The sequence below is a fragment of the Coturnix japonica genome, unplaced genomic scaffold, assembly GCF_054131305.1.
Source record: "Coturnix japonica strain WE unplaced genomic scaffold, WE-NBRP24 Scf084, whole genome shotgun sequence".
Taxonomy (NCBI): domain Eukaryota; kingdom Metazoa; phylum Chordata; class Aves; order Galliformes; family Phasianidae; genus Coturnix; species Coturnix japonica.
The window spans coordinates 47793-64164 of NW_028188987.1; the positions used below are offsets into that span (position 1 = coordinate 47793).

At 53.4% G+C, this 16372-nt stretch overlaps 1 protein-coding gene across 5 annotated transcripts in view; it reads right to left on the minus strand.

The window, feature by feature from the left end:
- Positions 1-16372, minus strand: part of PFAS (phosphoribosylformylglycinamidine synthase) — a 119456-nt gene that overhangs the window by 6585 nt on the left and 96499 nt on the right. For all 5 annotated transcript variants that reach the window (XM_085534512.1, XM_085534513.1, XM_085534515.1 and 2 more), the window contains 6 exons: positions 12566-12711; positions 7151-7355; positions 6188-6279; positions 5172-5286; positions 2091-2240; positions 1050-1211 (listed from right to left, as the gene is read on the minus strand). In XM_085534512.1, coding sequence (XP_085390638.1) covers positions 1050-1211; positions 2091-2240; positions 5172-5286; positions 6188-6279; positions 7151-7355; positions 12566-12711 — 870 coding nt within the window. The remainder of the gene's footprint in view (positions 1-1049; positions 1212-2090; positions 2241-5171; positions 5287-6187; positions 6280-7150; positions 7356-12565; positions 12712-16372) is intronic.

The following is a 16372-nucleotide window of genomic DNA, read 5'->3' on the forward strand; positions in this document are numbered from 1 at the left end:
AACCCCTCATAGAGCCCCATAACCACCCCATAACCCCCCTTAGAGCCTCATAACCACCCCATAGCCCCCTATAACGACCCCATAACCCCCATAACCACCCCATAGAGCCCCATAACCACCCCATATCCCCCCTTAGAGCCCCATAACCACCCCATAGAGCCTCATAACCACCCCATATCCCCCCTCAGAGCCCCATAACCACCCCATAGCACCCCATAACCCCTCATAGAGCCCCATAACCACCCCATATCCCCCCTTAGAGCCCTATAACCACCCCATAGAGCCCCATAACCACCCCATATCCCCCCTTAGAGCCCTATAACCACCCCATAGCCCCTCATAGAGCCCCATAACCACCCCATAACCCCCTATAACGACCCCATAACCCCCATAACCACCCCATAGACCCCCATAACCACCCCATAGAGCTCCATAACCACCCCATATCCCCCCATAACCACCCCATAACCCCCTATAACGAGCCCTTACCACCCTAAAACCCCTCCTAGAGCCCCATAGAGCCCCATAACACCCCATAACCACCCCATGGAGCCCCATAACCCCCCCATAACCACCCCATAAACCCCCCATAGAGCCCCATAACCACCCCATATCCCCCCTTAGAGCCCCATAACCACCCCATAACCCCCTATAACCACCCCATAACCACCCCATATCCCCCCTTAGAGCCCCATAACCACCCCATAGAGCCCCATAACCACCCCATATCACCCCTTAGAGCCCCATAACCACCCCAAACCACCCCAAACCCCCCCTTAGAGCCCCATAACCCCCCCATAACCACCCCATAAACCCCTCATAGAGCCCCATAACCACCCCATATCCCCCCATAGAGCCCCATAACCACCCCATATCCCCCCTTAGAGCCCCATAACCACCCCATAGAGCCCCATAACCACCCCATATCCCCCCTTAGAGCCCCATAACCACCCCATAGAGCCCCATAACCACCCCATATCCCCCCTTAGAGCCCCATAACCACCCCATAGCACCCCATAACCACCCCATAGAACCCCATAGGGACCCACCTTGTCCATGTGCCACCCAGACCCCCAGCACGGACCCTTCCATCCCCTTCAACATAATGGAGGGTCCCGGTTCCACCCTGACGGCCACGAACCGAGACTCGAATCGACCCGATTCATTGGGGGCCAATAGAACCGGGGGGGGGGAGGAACCATCAGCTCCATCTATAGGGGATAAATGGGGGGGGGGGTCCCATTAATAGGGGGCTGGGACCCCTATGAGGACCCCCAAGGGATTAAAGGGGGGGGGTCCCATAAATAGAGGACCCCCAAGGGATTAAGGGGGGGGGGCCCATAAATAGGGGGCTGGGGTCCCCTATAAATAGGGGGCTGACTCCCCCACCCAATGGGAGTCAATGGAGGGTCCCCCACCCATGGGACCCCCCAATAAGACCCCCACCCATTATACCTCACCAATGGGGGGCCCCCACCCAAGAGACCCCCACAGGACCCCCCATAAGACCCCAACCATAGGACCTCCACCCATTATACATCACCTATGGGCCCCCCACCCATGGGACCCCCCAATAAGACCCCCACCCATAAGACCCCTACCCATAGGACCCCCCATAAGACCCCCACCCATTATACCCCCACCCATTATACCTCACCTATGGGGGGGCCCCCACCCAAGGGACCCCCATAGGACCCCCCCATAAGACCCCTCCCCACCCAAGGGACCCCTACCCCTAGGACCCCCACCCATAAGACCCCCACCCATTATACCCCCACCCAATGGAAGCCAATGGGGGGTCCCCCACCCAAGGGACCCCCATAGGACCCCCCCATAAGACCCCCACCCATAGGACCCCCCCATAAGACCCCCACCCATAAGACCCCCACCCATAGGACCCCCCATAAGACCCCCACCCATAGGACCCCCCATAAGACCCCCACCCATTAGATACCTATGGGCCCCCCACCCATGGGACCCCCCCCAATAAGACCCCCACCCATTATACCCCCACCCAATGGAAGCCAATGGAGGGTCCCCCACCCAAGGGACCCCCACCCATGGGTGCCCCCCCCCCCCCCCCAACTCACCGTTGCCCCCCGGGGGGTTTCCCACCCATCCCAGCAGGGCCATGAGCTGGCAGCCATTGCAGACCCCGAGGCTGAAGGTGTCGGGTCGGAGCCGGAACCGGCCCAGAACCCCCCGAACACGGGGGTCAAAGCGGGCGACGGCTGCCCAACCTATGGGGCAATGGGGGGCAATGGGGGGCAATGGGGGGCAATGGGGTTAATGGGGGGCAATGGGGGGCAATGGGGCCAATGGGGGGCAATGGGGATCAATGGGTTTCAATGGGGTTAAGGGGTGGTCTATGGGGTTATTGGGGTCAATGGGAGACAATGGGGGTCAGTGGGAGTCAGTGGGGGTCAATGGGGGTCAATGGGGGGCAATGGGGGGCAATGAGGGTGAATGGGGGGCAATGGGGGTCAATGGGGCCAATGGGGGGCAATGGGGGTCAATGGGGGTCAATGGGAGTCAATGGGGGTCAATGGGGGCCAATGGGGGTCAATGGGGGGCAATGGGGGTCAATGGGGGGCAATGGGGGGCAATGGGGGGCAATGGGGTTAATGGGGCCAATGGGGGGCAATGGGGGTCAATGGGAGTCAATGGGGGTCAATGGGAGTCAATGGGGGTCAATGGGGGGCAATGGGGGTCAATGGGGTTAATGGGGCCAATGGGGGGCAATGGGGGGCAATGGGGTTTAATGGGGGGCAATGGGGGTCAATGGGGGTCAATGGGAGTCAATGGGGTCAATGGGGGGCAATGGGAGTCAATGGGGGGCAATGGGGGTCAATGGGGGGCAATGGGGTTAATGGGGGGCAATGGGGGTCAATGGGGGTCAATGGGAGTCAATGGGAGTCAATGGGGGTTAATGGGGGGCAATGGGATTCAATGGGGTTAATGGGGGGCAATGGGGGGCAATGGGAGTCAATGGGGTTAATGGGGGGCAATGGGGGGCAATGGGAGTCAATGGGAACCAATGGGAGTCAATGGGGGTTAATGGGAGTCAATGGGGGTCAATGGGGGTAAAAGGGGGGCAATGGGGGGCAATGGGGGGCAATGGGGTTAATGGGGGTTAATGGGGGGCAATGGGGGGCAATGGGGGTCAATGGGGGTCAATGGGGGTCAATGGGGGGCAATGGGGTTAATGGGGCCAATGGGGGGCAATGGGGGGCAATGGGGGTCAATGGGGGGCAATGGGGTTAATGGGGGTCAATGGGAGTCAATGGGGGTCAATGGGATTCAATGGGGGGCAATGGGGGTCAATGGGGGGCAATGGGGTTAATGGGGGTCAATGGGGGGCAATGGGGGGCAATGGGGTTAATGGGGCCAATGGGGGGCAATGGGGGTCAATGGGGGGCAATGGGGTTAATGGGAGTCAATGGGGGGCAATGGGGGTTAATGGGGTTAATGGGAGTCAATGGGGTTAATGGGAGTCAATGGGAGTCAATGGGAGTCAATGGGGGTCAATGGGGGTCAATGGGGGGCAATGGGGGGCAATGGGGATCAATGGGGGGCAATGGGAGTCAATGGGGGTCAATGGGGGGCAATGGGGGGCAATGGGGGGCAATGGGAGTCAATGGGGGGCAATGGGGATCAATGGAGTCAATGAGGGTCAATGGGGTTAATGGGGCCAATGGGAGACAATGGGGGTCAATGGGAGTCAATGGGAGTCAATGGGGGTCAATGGGGGTTAATGGGGATCAATGGGGGTCAATGGGGGTCAATGGGGATCAATGGGGGTCAATGGGAGTCAATGGGGGTCAATGGGGGTCAATGGGAGTCAATGGGGTTAAGGGGGTCAGGGGGGGTCAATGGGGGGCAATGGGGTTAATGGGGGTCAATGGGAGTCAATGGGGGTCAATGGGGGGCAATGGGGGTCAATGGGGGTCAATGGGGTTAATGGGTGTCAATGGGGGTCAATGGGATTCAATGGGGGTCAATGGGGTTAATGGGGCCAATGGGGGTCAATGGGGGGCAATGGGGGGCAATGGGAGTCAATGTGGGTCAATGGGAGTCAATGGGGGTCAATGGGGGGCAATGGGGGTCAATGGGAGTCTATGGGGTCAATGGGGATCAATGGGGGTCAATGGGGGCAATGGGATTAATGGGTTCAGGGGGGGTCAATGGGGATCAATGGGAGTCAATGGGAGTCAATGGGGGGCAATGGGATTAATGGGTTCAGGGGGGGTCAATGGGAACCAATAAAGGAATCCCAATGGGATCCAATATGGCGCCCAATGGGATCCAATATGGCGCCCAATGGGAACCCCAATGGGATCCAATATGGCGCCCAATGGGAACCCCAATGGGATCCAATATGGCGCCCAATGGGAACCCCAATGGGATCCAATATGGCGCCCAAGGGGAACCCCAATGGGATCCAATATGGCGCCCAATGGGAACCCCAATGGGATCCAATATGGCGCCCAAGGGGAACCCCAATGGGATCCAATATGGCGCCCAATGGGAACCCCAATAGGATCCAATATGGCACCCAATGGGATCCAATATGGCGCCCAATTGAAACCCCAATGGGATCCAATATGGCGCCCAATGGGATCCAATATGGCGCCCAATGGGAATCCCAATGGGATCCAATATGGCGCCCAATTGAAACCCCAATGGGATCCAATATGGCGCCCAATGGGAACCCCAATGGGATCCAATATGGCGCCCAAGGGGAACCCCAATGGGATCCAATATGGCGCCCAATGGGAACCCCAATAGGATCCAATATGGCACCCAATGGGATCCAATATGGCGCCCAATGGAAACCCCAATAGGATCCAATATGGCGCCCAATGGGATCCAATATGGCGGCCAATGGAAACCCCAATGGGATCCAATATGGCGCCCAATTGAAACCCCAATGGGATCCAATATGGCGCCCAAGGGGATCCAATATGGCGCCCAATGGGATCCAAGATGGCGCCCAATGGGAACCCCAATGGGATCCAATATGGCGCCCAATGGGAACCCCAATGGGATCCAATATGGCGCCCAAGGGGATCCAATATGGTGCCCAATGGGATCCAATATGGCGCCCAATGGGATCCAATATGGCGCCCAATGGGACCCCCAGAGCCCCCCGCCCCCTTTTAGGGTCTCACCTTTGGCCGACCCCAAGACGTCGGCGTAGCTGAACCCCCCCACAAACACCACCCCCCGGAAACCATCCAAGGTGGCGGCGCCGCTGCAAAGGTCCTCGGTGGTCACATCCCACACCTATGGGGCAGCAGTGGGGTCATGGTTATGGGGTTGGGATATAGGGGGCGAGGGGGGGACCCTACAATGGGAATCACAATGGGTCAATACAATATGGCGGCCAATGGGATCCAAGATGGCGGCCAGTGGGATCCAATATGGTGGCCAATGGGATCCAATATGGCGCCCAATATGGCGGCCAATGGGATCCAATATGGCGGCCAGTGGGATCCAAGATGGCGGCCAATGGGATCCAATATGGCGGCCAATGGGATCCAAGATGGCACCCAATGGGATCCAATATGGCAGCCAATGCGATCCAATATGGCGGCCAATGGGATCCAATATGGCGGCCAGTGGGATCCAATATGGCAGCCAATGGGATCCAATATGGTGGCTAATGGGATCCAATATGGCGCCCATGGGATCCAAGATGGCGGCCAATGGGATCCAATATGGCTGCCAATGGGATCCAATATGGCGCCCATGGGGTCCAATATGGCGGCCAATGAGATCCAAGATGGCGCCCAATGGGATCCAAGATGGCGGCCAATGGGACTCCAATGGGATCCAATATGGCGGCCAATGGGATCCAATATGGCGGCCAATGGGATCCAATATGGCGCCCAATGGGATCCAATATGGCGGCCAATGGGATCCAATATGGCAGCCAATGAGATCCAAGATGGCGGCCAGTGGGATCCAAGATGGCGGCCAATGGGATCCAATATGGCAGCCAAGGGGATCCAATATGGCGGCCAGTGGGATCCAAGATGGCGCCCAATATGGCGGACAATGGAATCCAATATGGCGGCTAATGGGATCCAATATGGCGGCCAATGGGACCCAATGGGATCCAAGATGGCGGCCAATGGGATTTAGCGTGTTGCCCCACATCCCGCCCCATAAGTGTGGGTCAGACCTGGAATCCCGCCATGTGGAAGGCGGCCGCCATCTCCCTGTCCCCATTGCTGCCCTCCTCACGTAGCACCGCCACGCGGGGACCCACACAGCCTGGAACAGACACATAGGGACCCCATAGAGACACCATAGACACCATAGACACCATAGAGACCCCATAGAGACCCTATAGAGACCCTATAGATACCCTATAACCCCATAGACAACCCCATAGAGACCCTATAACCCCATAGACAACCCCATAGAGACCCTATAGACACCATAGAGACCCCATAGAGACCCTATAGACACCCCATAACCCCATAGAGACCTTATAGACATCCCATAACCCCATAGAGACCCCATAACCCCCCATAGACACCCTATAGACACCCCATAACCCCATATCCCCCCTATAACCCCATATAACCCCCCATATCCCCCCCATAACCCCATATCCCCCCTATAACCCCATATAACCCCCCATATCCCCCCCATAACCCCATATCCCCCCTATAACCCCATATAACCCCCCATATCCCCCCCATAACCCCATATCCCCCCCATATCCCCCCTATATCCCCCATATAACCCCATATCCCCCCCTAAAACCCCATATAACCCCATATAAACCCTACAATCCCCCCATATAACCCCATATAACCCCATATAACCCCATATAACCCCCCATAACCCCATATAACCCCATATAACCCCATATAACCCCATATATCCCCCCATATCCCCCCATATAACCCCATATAACCCCATATATCCCCCCATATAACCCCATATAACCCCATATAACCCCATATAACCCCATATAACCCCCATATAACCCCATATAACCCCCCATAACCCCATATAACCCCATATAAACCCTACAATCCCCTATTACCCCCCCCCAACCCCTTATCAACGACTTCCGGGTATCATAGAGCCAAACCGGAAGTTGCGGCTATACCGCCCCGCCTTCCCCCCTTACCAACGAGTTTGGGCAGCGTAGCCACAGGCCGGAAGTTGATGGAATATTGCGCCCCCTGGCGGTACCGGAGTTCTCGTTCCTCCGCGCATGCGCAGTTGGGTTCGCATTGAAGCTTCTCGAGTTCGAAGCTCGTCCGTTCCCATAGAGACCGAAGGGAACCCACGGTGTCACGGAGCAACAGCGAGCCCCCAACGGACACCGAGACCTACGGACCCCATAGAGACCCATAGAGACCCATAGAGACCCATAGTGACCCATAGAGACCCATAGAGACCCATAGAGACCCATAGGGACCCATAGAGACACATAGAGACCCATAGAGACCCATAGGGACCCATAGAGACCCCATAGAGACCCATAGAGACCCATAGGGACCCATAGAGACCCATAGGGACCCATAGAGACCCATAGAGACCCATAGGGACCCATAGAGACCCATAGGGACCCATAGAGACCCCATAGGGACCCATAGGGACCCATAGAGACCCATAGAGACCCATAGAGACCCATAGAGACCCCATAGAGACCCATAGAGACCCCATAGGGACCCCATAGAGACCCCATAGAGACCCATAGAGACCCATAGAGACCCATAGAGACCCCATAGAGACCCCATAGAGACCCATAGAGACCCATAGAGACCCCATAGAGACCCATAGGGACCCATAGAGACCCATAGAGACCCCATAGAGACCCATAGAGACCCTATAGGGACCCTATAAGGGACCTATAGGGACCCCATAACCCCATAGTGACCCTATAGACCCATAGGGACCCCATAAGGACCCCATAGAGACCCTATAAGGACCCTATAGGGACCCTATAGCACTACTACCCCATAGGGACCCCACAGAGACCCTATAAGGGACCTATAGGGATCCTATAGCACTAATACCCCATAGGGACCCCATAGGGACCCCATAGAGACCCTATAGGGACCCTATAGGGACCCCATAACCCCATAGTGACCCTATAGACCCATAGGGACCCCATAAGGACCCCATAGAGACCCTATAAGGATCCTATAGGGACCTATAGGGACCCTATAACCCCATTACTCCATAGGGACCCCATAGAGACCCTATAGGGACCCTATAAGGACCCCATAACCCCATAGTGACCCTATAGACCCATAGGGACCCCATAACCCCATAGAGACCCTATAAGGATCCTATAGGGACCCCATAACCCCATAGTGACGCTATAGTGACCCTATATGCCCCCCTACCTCAGCATTGGGCCCTATGTTTCCGCTGGTTCCAATATGGCGGCAGCTGACCCCATGTAACCCCATAAGGACCCCATAGCCACCCTATATAACCCCATATAACCCCATATAACCTCATAGAACCCCATAGAACCCCATAGAGCCCCATAGAACCCCATAGAGCCCCATAGAACCCCATAAGGACCCCATAGCCACCCTATATAACCCCATATAACCCCATAGAACCCCATATAACCCCATAGAACCTCATAGAACCCTATAGAACCCCACATAACCCCATATGCCCCCCTACCTCAGCATTGGGCCCTATGTTTCCGCTGGTTCCAATATGGCGGCAGCTGACCCCATGTAACCCCATAAGGACCCCATATAACCCCATATAACCCCATAACCACCCTATATAACCCCATATAACCCCATATACCCCCCATATAACCCCATATAACCCCATAGAACCCCATATAACACCATAGAACCTCATAGAACCCCATAGAGCCCCATAGAACCCCATAGAACCCCATAGAACCCCATAGAGCCCCATAGAACCCCATAGAACCCCACATAACCCCATATCCCCCCATATCCCCCCATATAACCCCATATAACCCCATATAACCCCATAAGGACCCTATAGTGACCCTATATGCCCCCCTACCTCAGCATTGGGCCCTATGGATCCACTGGTTCCAATATGGCGGCAGCTGACCCCATGTAACCCCATAAGGACCCCATATAACCCCATTATGACCCCATAAGGACCCCATAGCCACCCTATATAACCCCATATAACCCCATATAACCCCATTGAACCTCATAGAACCCCATAGAACCCCACAGAGCCCCATAGAACCCCATAGAACCCCATAGAGCCCCATAGAACCCCATAGAACCCCATAGAGCCCCATAGAACCCCATAGAACCCCATATAACCCCATAGAACCCCATAGAACCCCATATAACCCCATATAACACCCATATAACCCCATAGAACCCCATATAACCCCATATACCCCCATATACCCCCATATAACCCCATATAACCCCATATAACCCCATATAACCCCCATATATCCCCATATAACCCCATATACCCCCATATAACCCCATATACCCCCATATACCCCCATATAACCCCATATAACCCCATATAACCCCATATAACCCCATATAACCCCATAGAACCCCATATAACCCCATATAACCCCCTACCTCAGCATTGGGCCCTATGGTTCCGCTGGTTCCAATATGGCGGCAGCTGACCCCATGTAACCCCATATAACCCCATAGTGACCCCATAAGGACCCTATAAGGGACCTGTATGACCCCATAACCCTATAGTGACCCCATATAACCCCATATAACACCCATATAACCCCATAATCCCCCCTACCTCTGCACTGGGCCCTATGTTTCCGCTGGTTCCAATATGGCGGCAGCTGACCCCATGTAACCCCATAAGGACCCAATATAAACCCATAGTGACCCCATAAGGACCCTATAAGGGACCTATATGACCCCATAACCCTATAAGGACCCCATAAGGACCCCATAACCACCCCATATAACCCCATATAACCCCATATAAACCCATAGAACCCCATATAACCCCATATAACCCCATAAGGACCCTATAAGGACCCTATAGGGACCCTATATGACCCTAGAACCCCATATAACCCCATATAACCCCATATACCCCCATATAACCCCATATAACCCCATATAACCCCATATAACCCCATATAACCCCATATACCCCCATATAACCCCATATAACCCCATATAACCCCATATAACCCCATATAACCCCGTACCTCAGCATTGGGCCCTATGGATCCACTGGTTCCAATATGGCGGCAGCTGACCCCATGTAACCCCATAAGGACCCCATATAAACCCATAGTGACCCCATAAGGACCCTATAAGGGACCTATATGACCCCATAACCCTATAAGGACCCCATAAGGACCCCATAACCACCCCATATAACCCCATATAACCCCATATAAACCCATAGAACCCCATATAACCCCATATAACCCCATATAACCCCATAAGGACCCTATAAGGACCCTATAGGGACCCTATATGACCCTAGAACCCCATATAACCCCATATAACCCCATATAACCCCATATAACCCCATATAACCCCATATAACCCCGTACCTCAGCATTGGGCCCTATGGATCCACTGGTTCCAATATGGCGGCAGCTGACCCCATGTAACCCCATAAGGACCCCATAACCACTCTATATAACCCCATATAACCCCATAAGGACCCTATATGACCCTATAGGGACCCTATATGACCCTATAACCCCATATAACCCCATATAACCCCATATAACCCCATAAGGACCCTATAGTGACTCTATATGCCCCCCCTACCTCAGCATTGGGCCCTATGTTTCCGCTGGTTCCAATATGGCGGCAGCTGACCCCATATAACCCCATAGTGACCCTATATAAACCCATAAGGACCCCATATAGCCCCATTATGACCCCATAAGGACCCCATAGCCACCCTATATAACCCCATATAACCCCATATAACCCCATATAACCCCATAGAACCTCATAGAACCCCATAGAACCCCATAGAGCCCCATAGAACCCCATATAACCCCATAGAACCCCATAGAGCCCCATATAACCCCATAGAACCCCATAGAACCCCATAGAGCCCCATAGAACCCCATATAACCCCATAGAACCCCATATAACCCCATAGAACCCCATATAACCCCATAGAACCTCATAGAACCCCATAGAACCCCATAGAGCCCCACAGAACCCCATATAACCCCATAGAACCCCATAGAACCCCATAGAACCCCATAGAACCCCATAGAACCTCATAGAACCCCATATAACCCCATAGAGCCCCATAGAACCCCATAGAGCCCCATATAACCCCATAGAACCCCATAGAACCCCATATAACCCCATATAACCCCATAGAACCCCATAGAACCCCATATAACCCCATAGAACCCCATAGAACCCCATAGAACCCCATAGAACCTCCATATAACCCCATAGAACCCCATATCACCCCATATAACCCCATATAACCCCATATAACCCCATATAACCCCATATAACCCCATATAACCCCATATAACCCCATATAACCCCCTACCTCAGCATTGGGCCCTATGTTTCCGCTGGTTCCAATATGGCGGCAGCTGACCCCTTATAACCCCATAAGGACCCCATATGACCCCATAACCACCCTATATAACCCCATAAGACCCCATAAGGACCCCATAATTCCATAAGACCCCATAAGGATGCTATATGACCCCATAAGGACCCCATATGACCCCATAAGGACCCTATAGTGACCCTATAGACCCATAGTGACCCCATAAGGACCCTATAAGGGACCTATAAGGGACCTATAGGGACCCTATAGCCCCATAGGGACCCCATAAGAGCCCCATAACCCCATAAGGGCACTATTGAGACCCTATAGGGACCCTATAACCCCATAACCCCATAGGGACCCCATAAGGACCCTATAAGGGACCTATATGACCCCATAACCCTATAAGGACCCCATATAACCCCATATAACCCCATATAACCCCCATAGAGCCCCATAGAACCCCATATAACCCCATATAACCCCATACAACCCCATATAACCCCAGATAACCCCATAGAACCCCATAGAGCCCCATAGAACCCCATAGAACCCCATAGAACCCCATATAACCCCATAGAACCCCATAGAACCCCGTACCTCAGCATTGGGCCCTATGGATCCGCTGGTTCCAATATGGCGGCAGCTGACCCCATATAACCCCATATAACCCCATAAGGACCCCATAACCACCCCATATAACCCCATTATGACCCCATAAGGACCCTATAGCCACCCTATATAACCCCATAGAACCCCATAGAACCCCATATAACCCCCTACCTCAGCATTGGGCCCTATGGATCCGCTGGTTCCAATATGGCGGCAGCTGACCCCATATAACCCCATTATGACCACATATAACCCCATTATGACCCCATAAGGACCCCATAGCCACCCTATATAACCCCATATAACCCCATATACCCCCCATATAACCCCATATAACCCCATAGAACCCCATATAACCCCATAGAACCCCATAGAACCCCATAGAACCCCATATAACCCCATATAACCCCATATAACCCCGTACCTCAGCATGGGGCCCTATGGATCCGCTGGTTCCAATATGGCGGCAGCTGACCCCCTGGCTGTGGTACCGATCCAAGATGGCGGCCGCGTCGTCCTCCTTCACCTCCAGCACCAAACCCGGCTCCTCCGAGAACAGCAGCGCCAGGGCTGGGGGATGGGGTCAGAGGTCAAAGGTTAACCGTGGGGTCATGGGGTCACGGAGGGGGCATGGGGGTCATGGGGTCAGGGTGAGGTCGTAGGGTCATGGGGTCAGAGGTCAGACAGTGGTCACGGGTCAGAGAGGGGTCATGGGGTCAGAGGTCAGAGAGGGGTCATGGGGTCAGAGAGAGGTCATGGGTTCAAAGGTCAGGGTGGGATCATGGGGTCATAGGTCAACATGGGGTCAGAGGTCAGTATGGGGTCAGAGGTCAGGTCAGGGTCAGAGGTCAGTGTGGTGTCATAGGGTCAATATGGGGTCAGAGGTCAAAATGGGGTCAGAGGTCACTGTGGGGTCAGGGAGGGGTCATAGGTCAACATGGGGTCAGAGGTCAACGTGGGGTCAGGGTCATCATGGGGTCAGGGTCATCATGGGGTCAGGGAGGGGTTATAGGTCAACATGGGGTCAGAGGTCAACATGGGGTCATCATAGGGTCATGGGGTCAGAGGTTAGTATGGGGTCAGGGATCAACATGGGGTCAGGGGTCACTATGGGGTCATAGGTCAACACAGGGTCATCATGGGGTCATAGGTCATCATGGGGTCGGGGTCATCATGAGGTCGGGGTCATCATGGGGTCATAGGTCATCATGGGGTCACAGGTCACCATGGGGTCACAGGTCAACATGGGGTCACAGGTCAGGTAGGGGTCACAGGTCAGGCAGGGGTCACAGGTCACCATGGGGTCACAGGTCAGGCAGGGGTCACAGGTCAGGCAGGGGTCACAGCTCCCATAGGCTCCCATTGATGTCTATACTCCCATAGGCTCCCATTGATGTCTATACTCCCATAGGCTCCCATTGGTGTCTATACTCCCATAGGCTCCCATTGATGTCTATACTCCCATAGGCTCCCATTGATGTCTATACTCCCATAGGCTCCCATTGGTGTCTCTCCTCCCATAGGCTCCCATTGATGTCTCTCCTCCCATAGGCTCCCATTGATGTCTATACTCCCATAGGCTCCCATTGATGTCTCTCCTCCCATAGGCTCCCATTGATGTCTATACTCCCATAGGCTCCCATTGGTGTCTATACTCCCATAGGCTCCCATTGGTGTCTATACTCCCATAGGCTCCCATTGATGTCTATACTCCCATAGGCTCCCATTGGTGTCTATACTCCCATAGGCTCCCATTGATGTCTATACTCCCATAGGCTCCCATTGGTGTCTCTCCTCCCATAGGCTCCCATTGATGTCTATACTCCCATAGGCTCCCATTGATGTCTATACTCCCATAGGCTCCCATTGATGTCTATACTCCCATAGGCTCCCATTGGTGTCTATACTCCCATAGGCTCCCATTGATGTCTATACTCCCATAGGCTCCCATTGATGTCTATACTCCCATAGGCTCCCATTGATGTCTATCCTCCCATAGGCTCCCATTGATGTCTATACTCCCATAGGCTCCCATTGATGTCTATACTCCCATAGGCTCCCATTGATGTCTATACTCCCATAGGCTCCCATTGATGTCTATACTCCCATAGGCTCCCATTGATGTCTATCCTCCCATAGGCTCCCATTGATGTCTATACTCCCATAGGCTCCCATTGATGTCTATACTCCCATAGGCTCCCATTGGTGTCTATACTCCCATAGGCTCCCATTGATGTCTATCCTCCCATAGGCTCCCATTGGTGTCTATACTCCCATAGGCTCCCATTGATGTCTATACTCCCATAGGCTCCCATTGGTGTCTATACTCCCATAGGCTCCCATTGGTGTCTATACTCCCATAGGCTCCCATTGATGTCTATACTCCCATAGGCTCCCATTGATGTCTATACTCCCATAGGCTCCCATTGATGTCTATACTCCCATAGGCTCCCATTGATGTCTATACTCCCATAGGCTCCCATTGGTGTCTATACTCCCATAGGCTCCCATTGATGTCTATACTCCCATAGGCTCCCATTGGTGTCTATACTCCCATAGGCTCCCATTGATGTCTATACTCCCATAGGCTCCCATTGGTGTCTCTCCTCCCATAGGCTCCCATTGATGTCTATACTCCCATAGGCTCCCATTGATGTCTATACTCCCATAGGCTCCCATTGATGTCTATACTCCCATAGGCTCCCATTGGTGTCTATACTCCCATAGGCTCCCATTGATGTCTATACTCCCATAGGCTCCCATTGATGTCTATACTCCCATAGGCTCCCATTGATGTCTATCCTCCCATAGGCTCCCATTGATGTCTATACTCCCATAGGCTCCCATTGATGTCTATACTCCCATAGGCTCCCATTGATGTCTATACTCCCATAGGCTCCCATTGATGTCTATACTCCCATAGGCTCCCATTGATGTCTATCCTCCCATAGGCTCCCATTGATGTCTATACTCCCATAGGCTCCCATTGATGTCTATACTCCCATAGGCTCCCATTGGTGTCTATACTCCCATAGGCTCCCATTGATGTCTATCCTCCCATAGGCTCCCATTGGTGTCTATACTCCCATAGGCTCCCATTGATGTCTATACTCCCATAGGCTCCCATTGGTGTCTATACTCCCATAGGCTCCCATTGGTGTCTATACTCCCATAGGCTCCCATTGGTGTCTATACTCCCATAGGCTCCCATTGATGTCTATACTCCCATAGGCTCCCATTGATGTCTATACTCCCATAGGCTCCCATTGGTGTCCCTCCTCCCATAGGCTCCCATTGATGTCTCTCCTCCCATAGGCTCCCATTGATGTCTATACTCCCATAGGCTCCCATTGATGTCTATACTCCCATAGGCTCCCATTGGTGTCTATACTCCCATAGGCTCCCATTGGTGTCTATACTCCCATAGGCTCCCATTGGTGTCTATACTCCCATAGGCTCCCATTGATGTCTATACTCCCATAGGCTCCCATTGATGTCTCTCCTCCCATAGGCTCCCATTGATGTCTATACTCCCATAGGCTCCCATTGATGTCTATACTCCCATAGGCTCCCATTGGTGTCTATCCTCCCATAGGCTCCCATTGGTGTCTATACTCCCATAGGCTCCCATTGATGTCTATACTCCCATAGGCTCCCATTGATGTCTATCCTCCCATAGGCTCCCATTGATGTCTATACTCCCATAGGCTCCCATTGGTGTCTATACTCCCATAGGCTCCCATTGGTGTCTATACTCCCATAGGCTCCCATTGATGTCTATCCTCCCATAGGCTCCCATTGATGTCTATACTCCCATAGGCTCCCATTGATGTCTATACTCCCATAGGCTCCCATTGATGTCTATACTCCCATAGGCTCCCATTGGTGTCTCTCCTCCCATAGGCTCCCATTGGTGTCTATACTCCCATAGGCTCCCATTGATGTCTATACTCCCATAGGCTCCCATTGATGTCTATACTCCCATAGGCTCCCATTGGTGTCTATACTCCCATAGGCTCCCATTGATGTCTATACTCCCATAGGCTCCCATTGGTGTCTATACTCCCATAGGCTCCCATTGATGTCTATACTCCCATAGGCTCCCATTGGTGTCTATACTCCCATAGGCTCCCATTGGTGTCTCTCCTCCCATAGGCTCCCATTGATGTCTATACTCCCATAGGCTCCCATTGATGTCTATACTCCCATAGGCTCCCATTGATGTCTATAC